Raw genomic sequence first — 27,810 nt, forward strand, 5'->3', positions numbered from 1 at the left:
CAGCAGAAGTGGTCTGGGAGGCTGAGACTGGGTGTGCAAGCTGGGGGTGGGTGTCTGGGGAGAAAGCATGAGCACGCACCTCCGGCCAAAGTGGAAAATCTTCTGGTCAAGAGCCCCCACGCCCGCTGATGTGCTGGCTCCCTGGCCATGGTGGAACATCATGCCTTGGCAGAGCCCTGCTGACATGAACTGAAGAAGTATCTTGACATGTAGGGAGATCTTTTCTTGTTTTTTTTTTCCTTACGACTTTGTATCTGAAAGCCTGGTGAAAAGAGGCAGCTGGAAGCTGTGCAACTATCCAGCACAAAAGGCCTCAAAGGGCTGTAGCTGGCTGCGGGTTTAGGCTGGAAACATGGAAACTATTCTGCTCTGCTCGTGGTTGGCGGTGGTTTCTGCGCACAAATTATGCGGTGCCTCAGCCAGGACCTGGCCAAGGCCTGCGGTGGGCCAGGCCGTACTGAACCGAGTGGCTGTCAGTGAGTGATTAGGTATCATTATCCTTGCTGATGTGAAATATATAAATAAAAGAGTCTGGTATCCTCCTTCTTAAGGTGATGGGGAAAGGCTGGTGTGGGACTCTGCTCGCTCTGGGAGCACAGTTGCTGGTGAGGAGAGCAAACTTTGCAGCGCTCGCAGTGGACTGGACCCCAGGAGGCAGAGAATTTGTGCTTTTGTGCTTGGCCAGAGCCCATCCTGCCTCTCTGTAGGCAGAAATCTTGCATCCATATCTTGGGTAGCTATTAAGGGAACTGAAAATATGTGTTACTAATGCATTGCTTATGCTAACTGTAGCAGAGCGGCAAGCACAGCGCTTCCAGGAGGCAGGGCGGCCCCTGCCCTTGCTGAACTCCACAGCAGAGCCAGGAGTTGGCCCACATGGCCTTACGCTGTAGGCTGCATTCTTCTGAGACTTTGTGGTATGTCTCTCTGCATCCTAATGGCAATGAGTGACCTGGGAAGGGACATCTAAGCTGCTTTCTTTAGCAGGTGTATGAATTTGTGATTGCTGTGACCAAACCCAGGTTGTCTACTGCATCCAGCCTTCCTGAGCATGATGGTTTGTTAGCCTAACCTAGACCCTAAAGGCAAAGCTGGAGGCACCTGGAAAATGCCAGTGCAGTTGGTAGAGAGCTGTTACGTTTTATAAACCACTGAGCTGTCTGATAGCAAAATTGCGCTAACAGTGCTGGCACAGATGATGCTCTCTACCAACAAGCCCTTGAGGAGCGTGTCACCACCACATGATCATTGCTGAGTCCTGATACTTCTCATTTGCACAAACCGAAGAAGCTGGAGCAGTTATCAGGGCTTTGGTGCTCTAACTTCACCCGCTTTCCTCTTGCAGGGCCTGGCAGTTACACTGTGGGCACCATGTCGGAGCGCTTTGACTGCCACTACTGCCGTGACCCTCTGCAAGGAAAGAAGTACGTACAGAAAGAGGGCCGCCACTGCTGTGTCAAGTGCTTTGAAAAGATCTGTGCCAACACCTGCATTGAGTGCAAGAAACCCATTGGAGCTGACTCCAAGGTGAGTGCTGAGCAGTTAAATGGGTGATGAGAAGACAGGCAGATACTGATAAACCCTCCCATTTGTTTTCCTGGCTCTGGTCTGTTTGTGAGCTTCTATGTGAACACAAGTTCTTTTGTGAGTCCTCTGGCTGATGGGCCCATGTGCTCCTTGGGCAGAGAGGCAGAGGCTCTGGGGCACTGCAGCAGGGATGCTCCCCATGGGCTGCTTTTGCACAGGAGCTAATTTCAGGATCTAGGTTCAGCCACATGAACTGCTGCAAATGCTGAATTATCCTGAAGAGAGAGTACTGCAGGTAATCCAGCCTGCACAGAACTTGCAGAAGACTCATCTTCTGGGCAAAGCACTTGGGAACCTAGGGTCTGACTTTTGCCATTTTGTCAAATGTTTATTGCTTCATGCTTATGGCAGTAATAAGGTACACCTGAACTAGAGGGAACTTGACAACCAGAGAAGCCCACAGTTACAGAACTTCAAATCGCAAAGCTGTTGGTTTGAAGTATCTTCTGCTACCGTCAAAGTCCAAAGTGAATGCAATTGTGTCAGTGAGTTTGGTTAAATGTCCTTCCCTTGACTGCTTGCAGACGAGCTACACCTCCAGCTACTGAATGCAGACATGCTTAGGAACTACCTTTACTGCCAAGGCCGATGGGACAGTAGCTTGGTTTTAGGGCTGCTGCTCAGCAAGAGAGAAGGGCTCATTGCTCACTCCATTTCTGTTCGTTCCAGGAGTTACATTTCAAGAACCGTTACTGGCATGACAGCTGCTTCCGCTGCTTCAAGTGCTATACGTCCTTGGTCAATGAGCCCTTCATGCTAAGGGAGAACAACAAGGTTTGGTGTAGCAACTGCACTGCCACCGAGGATGCACCCAGGTGTAAGGGCTGCTTCAAGCCCATTATTGCAGGTACTGGTGCCCGTGATAGGGGTACAACTCCCACGCTCTGCTCTAGGGCAAAACCAGAGTGGTTTATCAACTGTGGAGGCTGCAGTTTGGGGTATGGCATCCCAGTGGAAGGCTGGAGCACCACAAAATGGTGCAAGTTTTGACTGTTGCTCTCATCTGTCCATTTTATTCAAGTGTTGAAAGGCTGCTTTGCAACTAACCCTCATATGGATAGTTCACCCTAGTAGTTAGTCTTAAACCATTTCTACCAAAAGCTTTGCTCTGTAAATCAAAGTCATCTTCTCAGAAAGGCTCAGGCACCTGTCCAACAAATATATTTAGAAAATCCAGAAGGCCATGGCTAAAGTCAGATACAGAAATGAACAGCTCATCTGTTGTCCATGTCACAGTTGAATCCTGGGCATAGGTATGGACAGGTCTTGCCTACAGGTGTGTTGCATTGCGCAGGGTGGGGAGTTTGTCAGGAGCCTGAAATCCCCTGTAACAAGTTATTTCTGTCCATTGTAGGAGACCAAAATGTCGAGTACAAGAAGATGGTCTGGCATAAGGACTGTTTCACTTGCAGCCAGTGCAAGCAAGTGATTGGATCTGGGAGCTTCTTCCCCAAGGGTGATGACTTCTACTGTGTCTCCTGCCACGAGCATAAGTTTGCCAAGACCTGTGCTAAATGCAAGAATGTAAGTCCCTCTGCATTGCAAAGGCAGCTGCCAGAACTAGCCCTTGCGTGTCTTTTGGAAGCTAGGAGAGTAAACCAGTAGCAGATCGCACTGAAGCTGTACCAATGCTTATGTTCCTTCCTTGAGATACTGGTGCAAGCAGCTGGTGGTATAATAACGTGAGAGCTAATGGTTCTTGCACACGACAGCATTGGAGCAGGGGCTGTGGGGTTATCTGATGGCAACTCTGCTGAAACCAAGTGGGCACCGGCCTTGCACTTGCTTTGGGGATGGTTTAAGTTCTCCAGTAGGTATTGTGTATTCAAGCAGTAGAACAGTATTTTAGAAAATAGCTGTTGTACAACTTTTGCAACTGATTAGTGTAGAATTGCAGTCACTGCAGGTAAACTAAACTATTATGAAAGCTCCAGGCACATGGGACTTCAGGCTAGAGGAACTCAGGTGTGCTGCACTATCATAGAATTGTTTAGGTTGGAAAGGACCTCTGAGTCCAACCGTTAACCTAGCACTGCCAAGTCCACCACTAAACCATGTCCCCAAGTGCCACATCTACACGTCTTTTAAATACCTCCAGGGATGGTGACTCCACCACTTCCCTGGGCAGCCTGTTCCAATGCTTGACAATCCTTTTGGTGAAGAAATTTCTTCCTAATATCCAGTCGAATTTATTTAATGAAAACTTTTAGGAGATCTTCTCCATGACAAAGTCCTCCTATCCTATACCTCATGCCCTCTGCATTACCTCTCTTCCTCCCTAACCGATTCTGAAACATCTCTGCTCTTTGCCTCCTAGCCCATCACTTCTGGAGGCCTCACTTACCAGGAACAGCCTTGGCATTCGGAGTGTTTCATTTGCTCCAACTGCAAGAAGCAACTGGGTGGGAAGCGCTTCACAGCTGTAGAGGATCAGTTTTACTGTGTTGACTGCTACAAGGAGTGTGTTGCCAAGAAGTGTGCTGGCTGCAAGAATCCTATTACAGGTATGTTGGATTAAATGCAGCTTTTGAGGGTAGTGGGTGCTTAAGGTCAGAGCAGCGACCCCGAGACATGCAGCTCAGAAGCTGCTAACACCAGAAGCAGGCCTAGTATCCCAAGCTCAATCCCAGCAACTTACATGTGATCTAACTATAAGCCATGTGCTCTTGCTGGATGGAGTCCCAGATAGTAACTGAGCTCTTCACCCTTTGCACACCTCAAATTTACCTTCTTCAAAACTTTCCCAACTAGAACTGTTCCCACCTATATCTTAGTCTGGGAACCTTAAGTCTAAAAAGAGCAGTGCTTTATTTGCCCCTAAATGACAAGTTGCTTTGCTTCTGATATATTTTACTTGTAACAGTTAATCGATTACGAAGCTCAGCCCTGAAGTGGGCACTATCCTGCCAGTCCCATGAGACTTGCATTCTATTCTGCAATTCAGAGTGTGGATCTGAGCCCGTAACTACCAGGTAGGGTGTTTTACCCAACCTGTCCCTGCTGTACATCTTGATCTTCCCTTCAGCTTCACTGTTTCCTAGAGGAAGGACCCAAGAGAAGCAGCTTATTGCAGTGACACGCTACACAAGCTTTATGCTAAGCTGCCTGTTTAAGAGCAGTTAATAGGGAGGAGCAAACAATGTGGCTCAGTTGCAATTTTGGCTAGTATTTCAGGCATGCAAATATGGTCTGCAAGACTACAGAAGCAGAGGAGGCAGTAAGAATGGGATCTGCTGCTTGGTGGGCTGACCCAGCCACAGGCAAAGCTACTATCGCCGTCCTATAATTGTTTTCTCTCCTAGCAGGATTTGGAAGAGGAACCAGTGTGGTTAACTACGAAGATGAGTCCTGGCACGATTATTGTTTCAAATGCACAAGGTGTGCCCGTGGTCTGGCCAACAAGCGCTTTGTTTGCCATAATGGAAAAATTTACTGTGCTGAGTGTCCCAAACGACTGTAAGGAGCAAACAGCAACTGCTGTAAAATGGATTTTAGAGCCCTGCTTTCCAAAACAGTTCTGGTAAAGGAGCAGGTTTTTGCATGTTAAGAATTTTAACTTTTTCCATTTTAGTGTAACAACTAAAGTAGCCTCAATATACTGGGTTTGACTTTTGAAGCTCCTGCAGTACAAAAGCATGTAGCATTGCTAAAATCTAACTTTGTTTCCAAGTAACTCTTAGCGTAAAGGCTTGAAATGCCATTAGGTTTAGCATTAGAGATCCACATAGTACATAATCTACGTGTGGCTTAAACTAAAACAAAGCTAGTTTTAAACTTGTCTGGAATACGTTTAAGCTTGGCACTTAAATGAAGTGGGTTTGATGAGGCATGCACCTCCAAAACAGAGATGCAAAGATTGCACCTGGGCTGAGAGAGATCTATTATTATGCTTTTACAAGTACAGGTACCTTACATACATCACACTCTTCATAGCAGCTCAATAATTAATACCTTAGCTTACCCTACCACACCAAACTGCAGCATGTGTATGGAATGGCTTCATCTTAAATATAACATGGTTTTGGCAGTACAATTTAGCTTTAGTTAAGTTTCCATAAACTTGTTTTAGTCTTGATTTCCGCATGGTTTGCCCAAAAGTTTTGCTCATCAGCTTTTTTTACATCATTGTTTAAACGAGGCTGCCTATATACAATTATTAATCCATTAACAAGAAGTAAATCTTTCAACTACAACAAAATGCACATGCATTTAGAAGTGCCTTTAAAAATAGCTCAGACAACACTAGCTCTCCTATCATGTCAGTGTATGTTTTATGATTTAATAAAAATGAGACTAGTGCCTGCTTGGAGTCCTACAGTCTGGAAAATTGTTTTTTCATTTTTGCCGTCTTACACGATTGACACCCCTTATGGCTGAGCTATGGAAATCAAGTCTCATACACTGACACTGGCAAAATAAAGAGTCAGCTGTTCTGCCATAGCACCCTTATAAATATCTGAGGACCAAAGCAACAATTTCCATAAACTAATTAATTTTTTTAATATCTAACTGTCATGGGACCATCTGCCAACAACAGCCTGTGTGAAAAAGCCCTTTGGAGAACATATGTGCAGCCACTGTCCATACACAGATCTACTCCCCTTCAGCAACCTGAACACAGGTTTAAGGTTGGTTTTTTTCCACAGTAGTGAAATACAGAAATACTTATCAACTGGATGCTGCTCCAGTCATTCCCTTTTGGTCACAAGCACCCACCAGAAACAAAGAACCCTTGCAAGACAAACAAAAGGCAGCATCTTGGTGTATTCTTGATGGTCACTGCTCCACCGTGGCCATGGAGCACCGCTGGACTCACTGTTAGAACATAAAGATGCTTGTTCTACAAGTAAAGGCAAAGGTTTACAGTGAAAAGCAAGTTAAAGAATTCAACAGTTACGAACACATCACCAGCACGTACAAACACAGCAAGATCTGCAGGTGTTAGTACCAATACCTTCCCCACCACGCAAATGCCATTGCCAAAGAGGCTGCTAGTTTTGGGAGGCTGCAGTGTGGAGCAGAGCAGCACCAGAGTGCATCTCAAGGCAGGTCAGCATGGCAAGGGGTTGGAGACTCCTAGTAAGGGAATGTTTAGCATTACAGAAATAAAGCATTGTTCAACTGCAAAGTTTATTTAACAGTGCGCACGTATTTACATAGAGCTGTAACAGACCAGTCAACAAATAATCTCAGCACAGAAAAAAAAATACCGGCATTTTTTTTTGTTAGAATGATTGTCTCTGCCAGAATGAAACAGCTATCATACAAAAATACACTTTTCCTTTTACCTAAGGCACTGCTCTAAAGTCTAAAATAGTCCTACCGTATTCTGAATAGCAAACAGCAAGAGTAAGAAGGCTGAGGGTTTCCTATTGTAACTGCAATGTTGAGGAAAGAACGCATTTAGTTCCAGCAAAACCATTTGCATTTAACCACTGAAAACACAGCTGCCGTTTGGATGATTCATTTGAATTGAAATATCAGCCAATGGTTTATAGCAGGATTTGAGACAGTTATTCTTTAAAGTAATCACTTATCCAGTATATCTGTTACAGGAGACGTAAGAACAAGACTGCATTATTACTTTTAGTAGCAATTTTCAGAAGATGCTTAGTTAATCTCTTCATGCTGTAAAAAGCAGGCAAATTTAGGTTAAATAGATTACTTAATACAGGCTTTAGGGGAAGGGAAATATATATGCAGCTTTCAGCCACTGTTACAAAGCTAGAACAGGAACACTTAGAATAATTAACATCAACAAAACATGACTTCAGTGGTCTAATACTGTTATGTACACAATAAAATAATACTTCCGTAAGTGTAGATGAACTTAAATAAGTAAGTCAAAAGGAAACCATTTCTAAAAGCATGAATGTTAAACTGTACTATATGACAGACATATCTAGGTACTCAACATTTCTGTAATGTATTAGTGCATATGCTGTAAAATGTTGTCATGTTTGCCAATAGATTAAAACACGTTAGTGACGGTACAATACTGCATTTCGAAACTGCCAATATCTTCATGTTAGAAAAGAAGGAACTCTTCTTCTCCATTCAAAATTGAAGATATTCCATTTTTCATTTTTAAATAGCACATGAACCAACAAGTTCACAGCATTTTACTAGAATGTTACAAAGGGAGTTAAGCTTTAACACGCACTGAATGAGTCTTATTTCATCAAGTGCCATTTTAGGAACATGTAAAATCTGGCCAGTAGCTAAGTGGGGAGCCGCCAGTGGCGTGTTGCTGTACAGAATACCGATATGAAAAGGAAAAAAAAAAAAAAAGGACTTAGGTTACTGTAAAGTCTATGAAAGGGAGACAACAAGTGATATTTGAACAAGGAGATCTTATCTAACAATTAGCTAAATGAATGGAAAAGGAACATCAGCACAATAGTTTCCCTGAAATGTTTCAAGGTGCAAATGAGAAGTTTGTCATCCCTCCCCTGGTGTTTTTTTGTTTATTTTTGCAAACTTGAAGATGGATAAAGGTAAACAAGCAGCTTTTCAAAACAAGGCCTTCGGTACTTGATAAAACACTGGATTACTGAAGTGCAATCAGATTATTTCCAGGTCTCTAGTGTTCACAGTTCTGTCCAAAGAGCAAAGAGAAGAGAACATTTAACCATCATAACTGTGTGTATGCCACATATGTCTATCGTTACTGTCAGAGCCTACATCCAGGGAGTGAGCACAGAACCATGTGGTTACAGTCCAAAATCAATGCAGTAGCTTTTTGGTTTTTTAAATACAAATACTAGTTTTCAAAGTTATGTACATTAATTCTTAAACCATATTATGTCTAAACATTTTCAAGTTCAAAAGGCAACACTTTCTTCACTAAAATGTTAATGATTTCGATCAAAACAAAATGTGATCAGCGGTATCACATTAAATCCATCTATTCCCACAGCCCAGCTAGTCGTGGCCCCAAGGAAAGTCTCAATAAGGCTACGTTGATAGGACTAAAATTCACAAGACGCAGAATGACAGAGGAGACTCAGGAAACAGTTCAGTCTAGAAAAGTGCTACACTTTAATCAAAAAAAGTGCTACACATCACTTAAAGAAAATGTGGATAGCAAGTCTTGTTTTTTCCACTACTATTCATTTCAACTGTTCATACAGTCATTTATCTCATGGAAAGAAATCTCCTGCTGTGAGTACGTCCATTTGGGGTTTAGCTCCACCACCAGAGAAGTTTAGCCTTACATGAACTAGCTTACTGAAGCCTGTACTGCATCAGCGTTTGGCTTTTCAAGTACGTGTGGCTTCAGATGCAGCCCTGCTTCTTTCAGAAAATTCAGAATATCGTGTGTGCAGCTTTATTACTCCTCCCAAAACATGGAATTTAAGGTTGGTGTTACCCCCTTCGGTGAAGTGAAAGACTATTCTACAGTAAGTAGAGAGGACAGCTAATACCTTGCCAGAGCCTAAAGAGACCTTGTAAGACCATACAGGTCAGCATCAAAAAGTTACAGAACATGCCTAGGAGCAGAAAGGTCTTGTCTGCGGAGTTACATCAGACACCTTTTAAACTGTTAGTATCTTCAAAAGTAACATGTGCCATTTAAGATATCTTAGGAGCAGCTTAAAATACAACAGATGGGCTTGAGTGCTGGTAGGAGATACAGGAGCTTCACAGGGGCTCAGCTGTGTCTTTGGAAGAGCCTTAACGCTGGGCCTTAGCTGCTGTCTAGAGCAAGTCCCTAAAAAGGCATCAGTTGTTGGTGATTCCTTTTGACAAAATTCAAGTTACAAGCACTAAAGAAAGAGCTTTCCCTCCGGTCTACACATTGAAAAAAGTGCCTTGAAAATAAGAAGCTGAAGTTAAGGCAAGGAGAGTAAAATGCAAGGAAGTTAATTACCTAGCCAGAGGAAGAGACAGATAGGGAAATCAGCTTGGATTACCTGATGAAGCATCTATAGGTTTGGTCAATGAATTCACTGCACCATCTTCTTCAAAAGCCAATTTGGGACTAGAAGGTATTGTAGCAGCATCATTCAAGTTTTGATTACAGTTACCAGCAGAGATGCTGTCTGAGCTCAGTTTGGTTGACTTGGAATGTACTCCAACGTCAATAAACTCCTCAAAAGTCCATGAACCAGATTTTCCATTAAGATTCTGAATAAGTCCAATTGTACAATCAGCTTCGTTAACACCCAACTTCACCGAGTCATCGATAACCATTTCTTTTGCAGGATGGCTAGAAATAGAAGAATGGACAGTTGTATTACAATTTCTGCATATTTAACCTTTAGACTGATTACAGGCCAGCCAATTAGCAGTCTGCATACTTTGCAACGAACTGAATATCCCGAAGGGCATTCCCAGACAAGCTCCTCCAGCTGCCATGCAGGATCTCCCCTCCAAGAGCCAATGGGGAAGAATGGCTCACCAACAGACAACCATTTTTTACTATACTAAGAGCTCTCAGGTAAGTAAGGTCTGGCTGCAGACATTTGATATAAGACAGCAACAAGTTTAAAGCCCTGCACCATTAAACCCCTATTTTAGTAGTGTGGATTTTTCCTTTTTTCTCCAGCTAAGACTTTTTAAACACAAAACTGAGCCTCAGAAGACTAGCAATATTTAAAACAGATTCAAAATCTAAACCCAAATCAGAGTGATCAATTGTCGTTCATTCTTAAGAAAATCATGGAAATGTCTTTATATTCCATCTCTGGAGGAATGAGATTAATTTATCATCACTTTAAAAAAAAAAGCATTCACAATGTCATTTCTAAATCATTAGCATTTAGATGAGCAAATGGAACAAGCACCAGAGGACAGACTTTCCAGTGGTAGATGGAAATGTTTTATGTTCAAAACGATAAAATTTGAAAAACAAAAAAATTTCCCATTAAGGGAGGCTTTTGTGTTGCATCTGGTGTTTCAGTGCAGCTGAAACTGTTCTAGAGCCTTCTGTAGGTTATCCTTCCTTTTCAGTGTTGTCCCGCTCCCTCTTGTTTAATGTTTTGTTAATGAAAAGAACCGCTAGCCATTTCAAGGGAAAAGATTTCAAGCCAATGCTGTTCTTTATAAGTAACAGTGCCACGCTGCTGGCTACGTGTCTCACTTCTTAGCAAAGCCAGTACTGTTAACATGGTGCCATCTAAACAAACAATTATCCTGAACTAACTGCCTCTGCGTGAAGCAGTAAACTGACAGCAGGCATACACTACATGCCTGGAGCAAGCCAGAGAAATACCACAAAGCTAGCGGGGTGCAAAATTTGAGGCAACGCTACGTATAGCACTAAATTTAATCTAAACATAGAGAGTCCTTGTGTGAGGGATTACTGCTCTGACAGTAAAGCAGCCACCTACACAGACTCACCTGGAATCCTTTAATTCAGTAACGAGTAGAAACCCCTCATCACTTTTCAAATCGCCTCCATTCATAAACACTTCACTGGCCTTCAACTCCGACACATCTCGTTCTTCAGATTCTATAGAGATCAAGCTATGCACAGTCTCTGAACAACCCTCTGCCTCCCCCTTGACTTCCTGGGGTAAGTCAATGCCATTTAGCTTTCCTGAGAGTGGGGGGAAAAAACAGAAAGAAAAAAAAAAAAGGAGGGGGAAAAAAAAAGAAAAAAAGAGCTTCAGTTATTCTGAATTAATAAAATACAAGTGCTAAAATGACCTTTCCTAGCCAAAACCCAAGGCACTTGGCTTCAACAGCTTTCCCTATACATAAGCTGCCTATAACAACACGAAATTTGTTCTCCACCTTTAAAAATACACTTGAAAATGAAAATGAAAACATGCTGTCTGCATTTCACTCTCAAATCATTTTTGCATTTAATCATTTTGACTGTCCCTTGTGGCATGGACAGGCAATGATCTACTCTCTGTTCAAGCAGAGACCCTCCCTGGCATTTCTGGGACTTGCATCTCAGACTGTCACAATGCTATTATGTGAGTGACCTTTTTAACAATGCTTAAACATCACTGAGACTTGTCTCATCAAGTTTCCTTACCTGGCTGATCAGTCTTCTCAAGACCCAACTCGTCCTCCTCTTCAATATCCTCTCCCTCCATAGCTTCAGAGGCAGGCTTCCCTTCGTTCTGCAACTAAATTGCCCAAGTGTTATTCGGAGTAACTCGCTAGCCTCCAGCGTTTCACAAATGCGTCAATCACTGCTCCCATGCAGGATATTCTGTGCCCAGCAGTAAGGCCACACTAGTCCAAAGGCTAACAGACAACCAGGTCACCCACCAGCACATGCTCTGCTAAGCCAGAGCCTGTAAAGGAATGTGTGGGACCCACTTTCATCTCCTGCCTATGAACTATTCCCGAGTTCCTTTTCCCCTCATTTCTCCAAACTGTGTGGTAAATATTTACTGATTTTCAGCTATGTGAAAACTTGGGGTTTTGAATGTTCAGAGAAGAACAACTACTCCTCAATATAATATGCATAATCTACCACAAACCTTAGGTCACTACATTAACAAAAATACATCCAGTTTAGTGTAACAATCCAAGGCGCATCCAGGATTTGCTTTAAGCAAACAGATGAAGCAAGGAATTTAAGTTTTCTGCAGACAAATAACCCAGCAGAATGCATACAGTTTAAAAAAACCCCACATTATCAACCAGTGTTTTTTTTGAACCAATCTGCAAGTGATAACGCCACATCACATTGTTTCTATATGCCTTGAACAAAAATGCATCAAAGACTTTCTGTCAGAACAAGCAAAGCAAAAGAACGTGTGCAATGGGAAGCTACGGAAAACTGTTCTGGTGTACCAGAACTCTTCACTTCACATGGAAGCCAGTTTGTGTAAGCATAAAGGAGGAAGACAGGATAACAAGGCAAAGCCTTCTCTGGGAAGGGCCTATTCTGTCATTACACAGCTCCAAACAAAAAAGTACCTTGGATTCGTTTTGATCCGATTTTCGTGTTCTTTTCATTATTTCTTCAATTCTCTGTTAAAACAGGGAAAATATTTGCAATGACACAGAGAGCTTTACATTCAGCATTCTGGTTTAAATTTTCATCAATCATAATGTATTTTCATATTTCATAAATTTATTATTCATAATTTTTAAAGCTCACAAGCCAGAGCTGTCTTTTTTTAAAAAACCCACACTACTACTATTTAAATGCATCTGGGATCGTTCGCCTGTTCAGTTTAACACCTCAACCACTATTTTAGGCTGAGAAACCTCTCTGCTTTCAAAACAGTGTACCTTTTTTCTTTCAAGCCTTTCCTGCATATTTTGCTGCATAATTCTCTCTCTTTCCAGCCGCTGTCTTTCAGCCTCTTCTTGAGCTTTTGCTTCAGCTTCTTCTCTCTGAAGATAAAACAAAAAAGAGAGGACCCAATGCACAACTCATTCCCAAGAGCCAAAAGCAGAGCTGTTAGAGAGATTCTGGTTCACCACAGACAGGAACATCAGACAATCACTATTTAATATTACCATACATTGCAGCTAAATGCCAATTACCCAGCTACTGACATGAAATGTGTACTACTATGATATTCAGAAACTGATCTGAAAAGAAAAACTATGTGCATGGCTATATTGTGATTATGCAAATGTTCTGAATGTTGTTGAGGGTTCAAGCTATACTTCAGGATGAAGATTTGCCTAAGAAGGATAATTTATAAAGTAATCAGACAGCAATTAAATTCTAAATGTGGCAAAGTTAGCTTAAAAATCTTGGCAGTTGGGTATTACTACCAAGATATTTGGTGCTGAACATCTTCTGTTCCTTCTACATTGGAAAATCTTTCCCAGTATCACTGGAAAGAAGATAGAAGCATAGTTAACACTGAATAATTGTTGTAAACTTGAACAAGCGCTTAAAGAAACGTTCAGACACATGTCAGTGCTATACATAAGATACAGCTCTTTAAACACAAAGATTTTAGTTGTAAAACTGCTTTAATTTTCAAAATTAATCTCATTTAAAGAAAGTCCACTTTCTGCAAAACAGCTTCCTTCAGTTAGAAGGATGCCTTTGTAAAGGTACACAGATACCAGCTGTGGAAGAATATTTAGCAACTGGAAAAGCAGACTTGGAAACACTACCAATCTTTCTTTTAAAGGAATCAGAACAAGCCAGATGACTTGCCAGACAGACCACCTCCTTATAATCCGTAGTAGTAAACTGGTAAAGTGGGCTCAGTACAAATATTTTAAATATGCAAAATAGCATCCAGATGGCTAAAAAAAAATTCAAAAATATCTGCTTTGCCCCACACTTGAATTTATCAAATGTTGGGGGGGGTGTGTGGTGTGTGGAAATCACTTAGACTAGGGCAAAGGAAAGGACGTCAAGACATTCTTAAATCCATCTCAGGCAGGATAAACTCTGCTTTACATCATTCCTGACAGAGCTTTGTTAAAACTGTTCTGTGAAAGAAAATTAAAGAAAACCTCCTCGAAAACACATCAGCAGCTTGTATGAGGAACACAGTTGGAGCCTACAGATAAGCAGACCTGGTGTTGAAGCTCTGCAAGTTTTTCCTGCTCCTCCTGTTCTCGACGGATCCTCTCCTCTTCAGCTTGTCTTTGATGTTCTTCATAAGCCAGTCTCTTTTCTTCCTCCTGCTTGCGGAGCTCCTCCTCCTGTCGTGCTTTTTCCTCCATTGCTCTCTTGGCCATTTCTTCTTCTCTGATTCTAGTGTTTCCAAGATACAGATTACCAACTGGTTATTTACTTCTTTAAAAGTATGCATGCACATGAGACAGATTAGGAAAGCAAGAAAGTTCTAAGTTATCCAATCACAAAATAACGTAAAGATACCTTCTGGTGTGGATTTACAAATGCCACCATCCAGATCAGTCAAAGGAAAAAGCAGAATAACTTGGAAGAAACTACCTTCGAGTACATAAATGTTCTTTGCTGATTAAGTCAAGGCCAAGGCAGGTTGCTCCAATAATGGAATGTTTGGCTGAGAACTGGATTAAATGACAACTATTTAATAAATACTACCTGTGTCCACGACATGAATGAAGCTTTTAATCACCGTCAAACATAAATTTAGCTGGATTTCCTGAAAGATTGTTTCTTCTATAGTCTGCATTCCAGAGCTGTACACTGCCAAGTCATGCAGACGTACACAACAGATCTGATGACATATTTCTGATAAAACATCTATAGCAGACTACATTCAAGTTTATGACAGCTTTATACCCATCAGTGTAAAACAGACAAAATCTGATGTTCCATCATGCTCACAGAAGCACAAACAGGTGACCTCTAGTATGGAATAAAGTTAGTCACCACAAAGTTAGTAATTTATTTCTAACAACTTCTATGCAGTGAACCAAATGCACACCGATTTATCACTTTGAATTACTTGGCTGCAACATTTCTGATCCATATTTCAGATCACTAACATGAGATTTAATGTACCATCAAACCACTGCTTGAGTTCAAAGGAAAGTTTAATACGGAGAGGTGGACTATTTCAAGACAAATAGAAACAAAACAAATACAAGTAGTGTAAAAAGCACATTTTGGTTTTGAAATAAAAGCACCACTGGTGACTGGAAGGAAAAAAAAGCAGTGATTAGCAGAGGGACTATGCATTACATATATACTGTGGTATAGATTAATGATACACACAGCAACCTGTCCCATCTCAAATGGTGCTAATGCCTGTCTCTGCTTCAGGAACTGCATTAAGATTTACAGGAACTTAAATTAAAGCTTAGGAAACATAAACAGCTCGTGTGTCCGTTCCACACCCCACCCCTGAAAGCATCCCTTCCCTCTCCTGAATTGTTACCTTTCCTCTTCCTGCCTCTGAATTCTTTCTTGGTCTTCACGCTCTCTTTGCTCTCGCGCTAGACGTCGTTTCTCTGCCAAGATTTTAGCAGCTTCTTCAGCTGTGGTGGTCCCTGCTACTGTTTTGCTACCTGATTCTGCAAAGGTTAAAAGAAACTGCTGTTAAAAAGCCCCAGTAACTTAAAATTACGAAAGACGTTATCACTGTGAGATGAGATTTTTCTTTTGGCCAACTGACCCACTATCTTTTCGATCAGTGCTCATCACTCAGCGAGTATACCCTGTACCTGAAGGCCCACAGGAGCCAAAGGGGAGTCCTAAAGAGATGCAGAGCCACAATATCTCACTGATGCTGAAATAATAACAACTCTTTTCAACTACACTGATGCAGCCGTATTCCAGACAATACAGTTAAAGATAATCTCCAATTACCATAGTACTTAAAAACATGTTTCTGAAAAGACACATTTATTCTCTAACACTTACACACACTTAAAAGAATACTGAAAAAAATACTTCTTTAGGAAATACACAACTTCCTTCTAATAAAACTGAACACACTTGACCTTAAAGGGGAAATACTAATTTTTTTGATTTCTCTTGTTTTATAACATTCTAAATATAAAGGCATGAAAGTTAGAGTATCTTAGGGTGCAAATAATCACCATTTTATCTGGCCCTGAAGGCACATACTAATGACTTCAGTAATACCACATTTCTACACATTATAGCAACAAATCAATTTCCAATTTACAAGGAGATCAAAACAGCTCCAACCACAGGTTAGAAGATATTTGTACCGTCCTGCAGTTTATGTCTCTTCATGTCCTGTCTGGTGTTACGGTGTCTGAACATCAGAGATACTATTATAAATTAACATTGGGAAAAAATAAAAATGCCTTGCCATCCAGTTGCTCTCAATATATACTGAAAGAACTCTGATTTTTATCAGTTATTCCCACTCTCTAGAAATATTACTGTTCAAATGTGACTTAAGAACTCATCATCTGAATATTCAGAGAATTAGCTCTTGGCGTCAGTGGAGCAACAGCAAAATAATGTTGGTGGGGACCTGCCTTTCTTCTTTTTAATATTGCACAAATCAGCACATATATGTCTGCTTAACATTTATAAAGCCTTCAAGTCAATGTAATTTTCATGAACAATGACATCAGAGTTTGATCAGTTATTTTGCTTCTGACCTAAGGACAAATAATTCAAAACACAATACCATCATTAGGAATTTTAATACCTGAAAAGCTGCTTAAGCCCTATGGACACGTAATCACTACCTGCAGCTGTAGGGCATAATTACACAGAGTAAACCCTCAGCAGCTGAATCATGGCAGTGTTCTGTGCATAAAAATTGTTCTTGCAGTCGCAGGAAAAGCATTCCAGCACTGATGGAGTGTAGTCACAAAGAAGTTTTCTAATATTTAGATTTATCCAACACTGAAAAGAAGCACCTCCCCAGAACACACATTGCTTTTGATTTGGGCAAAAACGCAATCACATTGATACAAACAAGAATCGGCCATGACAGTTCCAAATTTGAAGTCAGTCAAAAGGGGTCATCCTGCTCCTCCTTAGCAAGGAGGAAAGACCACTCTTTTGCAGTTCTAAGAACCATTACCAGGATCTGCCTACTCAAGACTTGTATGTGCTTTTCTTCCTATATTCTGCAATTTTCTTTTTTATTTAAAGAAAAGGAGGGAGGTTTCATTTAGTGTTGTCAGTATACAACCATGAAGAAATCAAAATGCCTCTTTTCTCCTCCACCACTTGCGTGTCTTGCCAGTTTAGATGAGGCACTTTTTACAGCAGAAGCCATCTTCTATCATGTGCTTGCATGGCAACCAACACAGCAGTCCTATTTTAACACTACTGGAATCTCAGTTGTATCAAAATCGGTTGACATTTAACATCAGATTTAACTTATTTCCCCCCCTCAAAACTGAACCTAAACAAGACAACTTAATCCTGAGCAAGAAGCCTGAAGGTTTTAGGCTTTTAGGTTATAGCGTTATAACATGATAACGATGGCTTGAAATACAATGAATATCTGGTATTGAAAATGATAGAAGAAAATTAGTCACAGCAACTCAGAACACTGCAGATATGGAAAGAACAGGGGGCAAAAAAACAAAACAAAGGGTAGGACATCTCAAGTCTATGGGGGACCTTCCCATTGCATTTTCACTTTTGAAGCTTTACTGATGTTTTCCATATGGTTACTTCAATAGTGCTTTCATCTCCATGCACCCCTTGTACAGTCTGTTTCCATAGGGCAGGACATGGGACTTCCCAACATGACTGCTAACATGCCTTAAGAAGATTCTTCCAGCATTTTATACTCAGCTCCATTTTCCTTGTACTCCCACTGTCATTCCTGATAAGAACTGTCTTTTTGTCAAAGGACCCTTTTGTGATGGAAGGAGAAAGAGGGAAATAGGCAAGAGAAATGTCTCAGAACACTTGTAAAATGTACAATTAGCTGGATGGAGGGAAGATTCCAACACATTTCAAGGCAAGTCATTTATTCACAATTAAACTAGGAATCATATTCCAAAGCCTCACTACCCAGGTACAAAAAAGTGAGGCTCCATCACAGTTTATTACCTATCATCACGCATAAGGTGAGAGCTCATGAAGGAGCACTTCTTATGCTTTAAGTTGAAACAAGCCTTTTAACTCTCAGAGAAGCTGTGAAAGGCTGCTGCCAGAAATGACAACTGCTCCAAGTCACTGAAAAATAAAAAGCGTTTTACTGCAGAACAGTATATTTTAGTGGGAAGACACAAAAAAACAAGACAAAAACTTGATTGCTGTCTGTCAGCAACAATCAAGTTTACTTTGAAGAAGAGATGGTATGAAGATACAAGTGCACAAAGCTGAAATTAGGTTGAATCTACATGACCTAGAGACTGATTTGCCACATGCCATTCATTGGTGTACTCTGACTTCAGAAGCTGTCTGGAATATGGTATTGCACCAACCCACAGGGTAAGCTGCCTACACAGATATGTAAAACGAAAGTTGCCTTGAAAATTGAAAGCAACTTTTTAAGAACAAAGATTTTGCCTCACTTAGCAATATTGCAGTGTACCAAAAAATTCAAAGAGAGAAATGAAATCATCTCTGTGTTGATGAACATGCCCACTATTTCCTTATCTTCCACGTGTCAAAGCAAAAGACCTTCACCCAGCCCCAGTATGAATCACTACAAAGATGACTTGCTTGGAGATTAGTTATAAAATAAAATGGAAACAGATAAACTGGGTTAATACAGTTCCAGAAGTCAGTGTAGAGGGGAGACAGGTGAGGCATCCAAGGAACAAGGAGAGGTGTTCTTGTTCCAGAACAACTGGAAGATACAGAAATGGGACACATTGTTACGGAGGTTTCAACCAACTGATGACACTGATCATGATTATGCCCCCTCTGAGGCATACAAGACATTTATCACAGTAACGTAGCACATCAAGGGATGGACATTCTGACTGCAAAGATAAATGATGTGACACTGAAGATGGATGTGCAACTTCATACAAACATCCACATTTGACTATGACACCCAGGCTTCCCTCTAGAGGGACACATGCTCAAAGAACTGTATCATAAATGAGTTCTTCAGCTGACTAACACTATTTCACATCCAACATTGAGTAGTGTCAGGAAGAGCCTCAGAAATAAGAGACAACTGCAGCAGCTGAGGAATGCACAACAGGAACTGTACATGCAGTAACGTGCAGCAAGCCTATGTTCCCACTCACCTTGTGTCTGCAGGATTTTCACCCCCAGTACTGCCCACTGGCTGTAGCTTAAATTCCAGAGATCCCTTCTTTTCCTGTTAAGTCTCCCCTAAGTCCTTCTCCACAGAGAAGCGTCGGCCAGACCTCATCAGAAGGCTCTCCCAGATTCTGTTCTGGAGATGGCAGATGGCATTCTTCCGGTAAGAGGGACAGGGGCTGTGCTTACTTGGCATGATGAAAAGGACTAGGAGACTAATTGCTTATCCGGTGTGTGGCTCTCCTTAATCTACCAAGATAATTTCTCAGTGTGACCTGTGAACTGACCACTTTTTCCTGAAGCAGCAATGATTATACATTCACTGGAATTGAGTGAGGCAGCCTTTTAGCTTTGTGAAAACTGGCGCTCAGCCTGTGATGCTCCAGTAGCTGATTTCCTCCTCCAAGCAGGTCTCTACACAAGCAATTTTAAGAACTACCAACTGGACTGAAAGACCTTTACATAGTTTAACTATTGACTTTGCAAATGTAAGCTAATAGATCCCTCAGTTAGTGTGGCTGAAGACCAAAAGGCAAACAGGATTTCTGCTTTTCTTAAAATTATAGTACAAGCAGTAATGTAGAAAGCACCTGACTTAAATCTCCAAGTCAAATAAACCGACTACTGCACTAAAATTCACACCCAAAAGTCACAGCACTTAAAATTATTGTATAAATAATCAGCAATGAACAGGTTCTGTCTTAAAGCATCCTACCCTCCAGTGGTCTGCCTCATGAACAAATTATTTCACCAGTCCTAGCAGACACCAGAGATATCTTGAATAAGAGTGTATCAGTCACTGAGAAATGCTCACCTTCTTTGGTCTTTGTGCTAGCTGCTGCCACATCCCTGTCCAAGGCTGGTGAAGCACCTTGCTCGTGTCCTGGTCCTTCTGTGCTCTTATCCTTTGGTTTGCTCTCTGCTTCAGTTTTCTTTTTGGTAATGTTTATAACACCTGGTGTGAGAGGTGGACGTTGGATGGGTGCCGATTTAGAGACTGGAGTAGGAGATGGTGGCCTTTGTTTTGACACGCTAGGTGAAGGTGGGCGAGTCTTCTGTCTGTTGAAATAAAGATTATTTTTCAGGGCTAACACTGAAAACCTCAAACATGCAACTGAGGACCAACTTTGGTTGGTTTACATTATGTATCTCACTTTTAAAAATAAATCCACCCACAAACTACTGGTGCCTTCCTCATAAAACTCCAATATAGGGTTCCAAAATACCCTCAGCACCCAGACTTGCTACTTGTGGGTTAACATCAAAACAGGTCTGCTAGCCCAGAACTCCATTTACTCCACATTAAGGATGAACCCTGTGATTCCAATCCAAGAAACTTCCTGCACTAATACAGACAGATTAGCTTATTCAGAAGGTCGTATGCTTCTTGTTGGTTTTAGTGCACAGACTGTACAGAACATCAGGGTATATTTTGTCTGCACAAAAGAGACAAAGGTTCAAGTAAGAGCGGCATCCCTACTGTGGAAAAGAGAAATTGGACCAAAAATGGACTCCTTATGTGTATAAACATGGCATAGTGTAGGTCATCCAAATTCTAACAGCACAGCTGTCTTGAAACAAGAAGCATCCTTCATTTTGTTCTGGATAAAAGAAAATATTTAACCTGGACGCATACCTAACTGTAGAAGGTGACGGAGGACGCTTCACCAAATTAGCAGGAGAGGGGGATCTTCTACGGGCAGACACAGATGGCGAGGGAGGGCGTCTTAAACCAGAACCTGGGGATGGTTTTTCTGTCTCTGATTTCTAAGAAGATACATAAAACCAACATAATGCTCACTCTCTAGAGTACATTACAGACAGAGGAGCTACTACCCCAACAAACACACAACTTCTCAACAAGATGTACTTTCCATTTCCTTTATGTTCCAAAATATAGACCCAGTCAATATGTTACCTAAATTAAACTTTGGGAAACATAAGCAGCAAACAATATGCCTTTAAGATACCCGAGAGACCATGGACCATAAAATCCCAATTTGATGTCAATACTGTTTTTTAAGCGAATGCTATTGAACATTTTAATAAGCAAGCAAACTGTTGAAACAGGATCCCATTCTGAGCTGTTCCAATCCCCCCTGATTAATACAAACGTAATTCCTGTGGATTTTCAACAAACCTGGGTTGAATCTGGTGAACTTGCATCAGATGAAGATACAGAGGACTTCAATCTGTCGATGCTACGACTGCGCACGGGCACTTTAGGAGTTGGGGCTGGGGAATTGATGGAACTGGCTGAAGCTGAACGAGGACAGAGGTGAGATTCTATAAAAGTTAGGAATTTGACAAGACAAAACGAGAATCAAGTGCACAGCATAAGAACAGGAGAAAAGGAAGAGGGAGAAAGAGAGAAAGAAAGATTGTGCGTGTTAGAAATGGTACAGAGAAACACCACAGGCAGTGCACATTGCAATGGGTCACGGACATAGACACCACCACCACCACACGTTAGTACTTTGGAAGCAACAGCACCAAGAATAAAACCATTCTGAAAGCAGCAGTCTGGAGTAGATAAAAATAAAATGCTTTTCCAAAAAATGTCTAAGCTTGCAATACACCAGTGTTACTTCAATTTTAGTCAAGCTGCATCTAATCACAAATACTTCAGTTTTAATGGCCTGGCTTCTTTCTTTACAAGATCTTCATGACATGTTCAAATTTTAGCATGTTTCCCCCATAATCAAGGAGGAAATCTTCCTTCTTTTCAAAGAGTATTTATAAAGCAGCATTACATTAGGAATCTGAGCATTAGTTTGCAAACGTTTCTTGTGAAATAAGCAGTTGTGCGATGTTATTTTATTCTATTTTCCCTCTCTGACCCCTTTATTATTATGTATGTGTGCCCTTTACCCACATTAACAAATCAAAACAGGTGGTGCAAAGAAACCTATCAAGAGAAAAAGGTCAACTATTAAACTAAAATACCTGTCCTACCTGAAGTGTCAATCTCTTCACATATAAGATATTGAAAGAAATTGTATCTTCTAATTACTTTTTTCACTATCACAGTCATAGATGGGTAAGCATACATAGATGTAAAGATCTAGTTCTGAAACTAGGTACTGGATTTTTCTATAGTCTGAATAGATTGTGACAGATGCCAGCACTTAATTTTGTAACTTTATGGAAAATACATTTTATTTTTATATTTACAGCATTTGTGCAAGGAGAACTGCATTCTGTTTGTGCATAGTTTGTGCTAAAGCACAGGTACGTGTCTACTGAAATGAAGAAAATACCTCTAAGTAAACTGATAAAAATGTAAAAGTTATCTTTAATTCAGCAATAGTAAGTCACATGCTGTCAGTAACAGTGAAAAAGATGGTATTTCCCCACATGACATGAACTGAAATATTCACGGTAAAATAAAATGCAAAAATATGACCATTGACTACAAACCAAAAAAGTAAAAACTGATCATTACACAAGGGGAACAGTGTAGAAATGTCACTGTTACCAACAAGGACCAAGTTAAGTGGCATAAGACAAAAAATAAAGATGGAATAACATACTTAAGAGGAAACAAGCAAAACTGGGAACGCAAGTTGTAAGACAAGAGAGGAGAAAGGACTCCACACTGGTGCCAGATATGCATTTACTGGGGCATTATTACAACCAGTAACAATTATAAAACGTGTGGGATGCAGCTAGGGCTTGCCCACGATTCAGAGATTCCTGCGCTAGTACTAAGTTGAGCCACAGCGTGGGCTTATTAGCTCAGTCTGGACCAATATAAAATTGCTTGAGCCAGCCAGTGTTTCTCTACAATATCTTCTCCTTCTAGTATGCCTCTGCTTCTACAGTCAGCCCGAGTGAAGCCAGCTTAGGGCTCCCTATACTTATGTTAAGGTAACCCCTTGGTCATGTTCCTACAAGTTTCTCCCCCTAAAGAAATTTAGGCTTTGTATTTATTCCTTTCAGCCTCCTTTGAAATTATATGCTTGTTTGGGTTTTTTCCCCTTTCATTTCCTAGCACTGTTCTCTGACCAGTATGTCTCAGATTCATTTGAGACAGATGCAGATCTCTGTCAGTTAAAAAAACAAACACAACCCCCCAAACGAACACCAGCACCTGGTTCTCTGCAGAGCAAGTAAACCGGCACTGGAGTTTAAAAGCCAGTATTATTCTATGGTTTTGTAAAGTAAACATGCAACATAGCATATGAATTGGTTATTACTGACCAAAGAAAATACTGGATAAGTAATATTATACATAACCATATATTAGCTGTCTGATTCATACTGAAGTGGAGCACAGTTAGCGATTATCATGTAAGTTCTTGCTTGAAGGGCAACTGCATAAAACTTTCAGGCTTTGCTGCCTTCCTGTTACCTGAGGGATCTTGTCCATCAGCCGATAACGTAGCAGCACTTTTACTCCTAGCTAAGGAGGCCTGTGTGGGGGCGAGGAGGCGACTGATTACGCTACTATCCAGAGGACTGAGCTGGGAGCGGCGAGCTAAATGATGGGAACAAACCAAAAAGGATCCAACATGAAATCATATAATGAAAAAGACAAGCAGTACAAAGCAAAGGAAGACTGTGAGCACCGTTGCAAATCATAACAGTTTCGGAAGAAAAATACTCAAGTCATGGAGAGGGAAATCCAAAGGTTTAACCCATAGAAGAGTTAAACACTGCAATCTCTTATGTTGCACTTCGTATTCTCAGCTTGCTTTAATACTAATCATTTTAACTTGCAAAGACCGGCACGCATACAACAGAGATGAATGCTGGAGTCAGCCAAAGTACGAAAAGTTTTTGACCCAGCTCTTCAGAGCCATATTCTCTAGATTGCAGGAAACACTGTTCTGACATAATAAACAGAAGACTCGCAAGTCAAAGCAAACAGTTATTGTCAGGTATCATTTGCACACACAAATTCACATGGACAGCACGCATTATCCTCCCATACAGGAAAGATTCTGAAGCAGAATATAATTTCCACTGTTGGCAATAGCTGCGAAAAAGAAAAGTTTCAGAATTGTTAACTCAAAGGGAAAAACATGTTAGAAAAGTTGCTAGTCTTCAGCTTTAGGTAGAGTTCCTAGAAAAGACGTTATTTGTAACCTAGTTGGGAATACACAGACCAAAAAAGACTGAAGTGAGAACAGGTTTCTCCCCTCATTTGCATGCACAAAGTTGAGGCCAGCAGCAGGAACAGAGAAGTTGCTTTTAAACTGAATAATGAAAGAGAGTTTAAAAAGCAAAGGTAAGATTTAACTAAGAAGTGAACACGAGTGACATTTTTACTATATCTTACATTTAAACCTACCAACTTTCAAATATGTCTCTCTCTCTCAAGGAGAGACATTTTGCAATCCACTTACAGTGCCATTTAACAAAATCAAAGTCCTTCTTACAAGATTTCTTTTTTGTCCAAAGGGAGAAATTTAACCTTTACCATTTATAATTTCATCTTTACAACCGGGTAATTAAAAAGCCATTAAAAAGTCCTAAAAATTTAAGAACCAAGGAAACTAGTGAAAGTAAGCCTATCCAAACTTTACTATGAGTGGCTTTAAAAAGAAGTATTTAGCTTTATGAAACAACCACCTGGTTTTTCTTCCTTTTTCACTTTTTCTAGTTCTGGAGAGGATTGGGGTTTACTACTCATTCTATTCAAAGATGTGCTCCTCTTCTTTTCTGTTCCTCCTAGAGACCAAGCGTAAGGAAGATTATTTTTAGCAAGATATTTATATATATGATTTTCAAAACTGCCATTCCCATGCTTTGCTTTTGCCCATCAACTAAAACACTGATCTATCATTACCAAGGACTATTATCTCATGTCCTAAATGGTTTGGCTACCATTTGTCTACTCTCCCCCCATCCTTCCATTTTTCGGAGGAATAAGGCTGGTTTATAGACACAGTTACCCAATATCTGGCACTGCAATATGTGTAATGGTATTTATGCCACAGTGCACAGCAGTGAAAGCCTGAGTAAAAACATTTATAATGAAACTGGGACATAGTTTAAAGTCAATTTCAAATATCCCATTTACTGCCTCCCACTTCTCAAAACAAACTGGTCTCTAGCACCTTTCTGTTCCACCTGCGAACCTTTGAGTGCTGACTGCTGAGAGTGTAGAGGAACTTTGTTATTCAGTCTGTTTAATGAGGCACTTCTCTTGGCGGTACCTGGAAGTGAAAGCGCATGGATTAATTATGTTGAAAAGCCTAGAAGTCCCCTCCAACACCTGCCCCACTTCCATAAGATACAGAAGAGTAATTAAATAATTTTATAGTATGAATCCTTCAGAAGCAGGAAAACTGGATCAGGAAAGAATTACTCTATATAAAGCATTATTTCTTATATTTCTGTATGTTACTGATGACAGCAGCAGGATGCCAGTCTCAACAGATTTCTTGTTTGACCTACCGAGGCCTTCCTTTTATGTCTTTTTAAATAAATAATTAATTTAAAAGGCCATTGCTCACATTCTGTATAAGTAAGAGCGAGATCAGAATTAACACGGAACATAGCTGATGAAATACTGATAGACTGCTCCAGTGACAAGCATCTTCCTCTCATTTCTGCATTCTGCTCCTCCACCTTCCCAGGCACATATACAAAGCAGAAGCCATCTGGTTAATTCTGCGACTGTATTTTCTGTCGTCTGAATTTAGCCCTCTTTTACCAAAAAGCCACTTCTTCTTGAGTGCCAGATCAAGAGCACAGAATCGCTCTAACTTGCTGTGGTGACCTAAACCAGTCAGGTAGTCGACCTCTACATCCTGACCATATGGATCAGCTGGAGTCCTGCTCAAATTTCTTGAATTTCAGGCCACCTGAGAATTTTTCCTCCACAGCAAACAAGGATTCACAAAGGATTTCAAGGTACAACAGTAAGTTTGAAAGCAATCCCAAATAGTTGATACTTAGTGACTTCCTTTGGTAGCAGCTTAATTTGTACTTTACAGCCCTGTTTCTGACTCATAGTCAGAGCTGAACCCTGCAGACACATTATCCATAAATATCATTTTAAATCACAAGCAGTCTCCAGTGACTCAGAGCCCCTGCAGCTATACCAGTATAGATATATTCACTGATTCCCCTAGCAGGCATACAGTCTATGAGTACAAGTTTTTCTGCTACATCACCTTCCAACATGAACCAGCAAAATTACTGTTAGCTCTGTCCATGTTAGGGATTCTCATTTGATCAAAGGTTGCAGACTGACAGAACACTGCAGCATAAACCTAGCTGAACTTGTTTTCGCATTAAATAGCTCTTAGCTTATTAATGTTTTTCATCATTTTGGAAAAAACCCCAAACATTTGGAATACAGGCAGGCTCCTATGAAACACTGGGAAGATTCCCCACAAGGAAATCTCAGACTAAAACAAGCTGATATGTGCTCAGGCAAATAATTTTTATTTTTCTTAATAAGTAGACTAGGACAATTCCTTGTGTTTCATAATTCGTTTTTTTTTATTTGGAGAAGGCAGACTGCCATGATTTACAGAATGTGTCGGGATGGGGCAGAGGGGAGGAAGCAGAAAGGAGACTGGCATGTACAGGTTTACCATAGAGTGGTAAAACCATAGATCTATCCCCACTCTCTACATCCCTGTTAAGACCAGTTGCAAGGTGCACACTTTAAACATGACATGCTGCAGTCAGAAGCTTCATCCACCCCAAAGTTGCAATTCAGAACGAGACTGGAAGACACAGAAATTGGTGGACAATCTGTAGAGTGCAAACACTTTCAGAAACCCTTAAAAAATAAAATTAAATATATAATTGGCTTCCAGACCATTTCTATTCCTTTGTAGTCATTGGCACAGTAAGTAACCCAGAATGCTTGCAAGCAGTGGTGTGCACTAATGGTTTAAGAAATGCGTAATTTGAGTATCAGTATCAAGATTACACTAATTTATTGGGCTAGGAAATGGTGTCACAGCTGCACACTATGGCTACAATCATGCTAGAACTCCAGGTCAAAACAAACCAATCTCCTCCCACCCAAAAAACTCCCACAGGTGTCAGGGTTTTTCATGCATCCTTCTCTGTTTGGTTAAAGCAGAATTCTAATATTAAAAAGAAAGTGTGTCTATAGAGTACAGGACTGGCACAACAGAAAGACATCAAAACTAAATTGATTTTTTCCTTCCCACAGGCAATCAAATGACTGAAGCTGTCTAACAGAACAAGGCAAACTTTATTTTTGTACTACTTCTATTTTGCTGAAATTTTAGGGTGTGATTTAAGGCATGCAAACCCGTAAAGATGATGTGAAATGATTTGTGAATCAATCATTCACCAAGATTTGACTTTAGAGAAATAAAAAGTAAAAAACCAGCAATTTTTACCGTTACTCTTCTCCTCTAACAGAGATCACATCAACTGGGTCAAAGCCCTGAACAGTCAAGCTGGATTAACAAATTGCATGAAATGCATTTGAGATCAAAATATGAAGTGAGTTACATAGCAAGGGAAGAAGAGGAGTATCATTCCACCTCCTGTTTCCTCCCCAAATAACAGTTAAGCAGTACACCTGCTACCAGCAGATATACAACCACTTACTTCTATCAGAAGCATTTAAAAGCGCTGCAGATGATGACAACCGTTTATTCATGACAGCTTCTGTCTGTTTGAGGTTTGCTGTGGAGGTGGACCGCTTGCTGGCTGTGTAAAGAAGTGCTTACTTT

General features: G+C 40.7%; 2 protein-coding genes across 4 annotated transcripts in view; one reads left to right on the forward strand and one right to left on the reverse strand.

The window, feature by feature from the left end:
- FHL1 (four and a half LIM domains 1) overlaps positions 1-5,070 on the forward strand; it is a 12,005-nt gene extending 6,935 nt beyond the window's left edge. For 2 of the 3 annotated variants that reach the window (XM_009702097.1, XM_009702095.1), the window contains exons 2-6: positions 1,346-1,527; positions 2,257-2,434; positions 2,942-3,111; positions 3,905-4,091; positions 4,893-5,070. In XM_009702097.1, coding sequence (XP_009700399.1) covers positions 1,372-1,527; positions 2,257-2,434; positions 2,942-3,111; positions 3,905-4,091; positions 4,893-5,047 — 846 coding nt within the window. In that variant the 5' untranslated portion in view covers positions 1,346-1,371 and the 3' untranslated portion in view covers positions 5,048-5,070. Of the gene's footprint in view, positions 1-1,345; positions 1,528-2,256; positions 2,435-2,941; positions 3,112-3,904; positions 4,092-4,889 lie in introns of all 3 variants that reach the window. The other variant, XM_009702094.1, reaches the window with a different exon arrangement.
- Positions 5,071-9,289: 4,219 nt separating this feature from the next.
- Positions 9,290-27,810, reverse strand: part of MAP7D3 (MAP7 domain containing 3) — a 29,622-nt gene continuing 11,101 nt past the window's right edge. Inside the window, exons 6-19 of the mRNA XM_009702098.1 lie at positions 27,686-27,787; positions 25,198-25,296; positions 24,710-24,808; positions 23,487-23,612; positions 21,273-21,418; positions 20,769-20,899; positions 19,947-20,191; positions 15,345-15,480; positions 14,050-14,230; positions 12,793-12,897; positions 12,475-12,528; positions 11,579-11,672; positions 10,933-11,131; positions 9,290-9,799 (exon numbers count right to left, since the gene is read on the reverse strand). Of these exons, the coding sequence (XP_009700400.1) occupies positions 9,490-9,799; positions 10,933-11,131; positions 11,579-11,672; positions 12,475-12,528; positions 12,793-12,897; positions 14,050-14,230; positions 15,345-15,480; positions 19,947-20,191; positions 20,769-20,899; positions 21,273-21,418; positions 23,487-23,612; positions 24,710-24,808; positions 25,198-25,296; positions 27,686-27,787 (2,027 nt within the window). The 3' untranslated portion in view covers positions 9,290-9,489. The remainder of the gene's footprint in view (positions 9,800-10,932; positions 11,132-11,578; positions 11,673-12,474; positions 12,529-12,792; positions 12,898-14,049; positions 14,231-15,344; positions 15,481-19,946; positions 20,192-20,768; positions 20,900-21,272; positions 21,419-23,486; positions 23,613-24,709; positions 24,809-25,197; positions 25,297-27,685; positions 27,788-27,810) is intronic.

This window comes from Cariama cristata, unplaced genomic scaffold (assembly GCF_000690535.1).
Source record: "Cariama cristata isolate BGI_N322 unplaced genomic scaffold, ASM69053v1 scaffold17916, whole genome shotgun sequence".
NCBI lineage: Eukaryota > Metazoa > Chordata > Aves > Cariamiformes > Cariamidae > Cariama > Cariama cristata.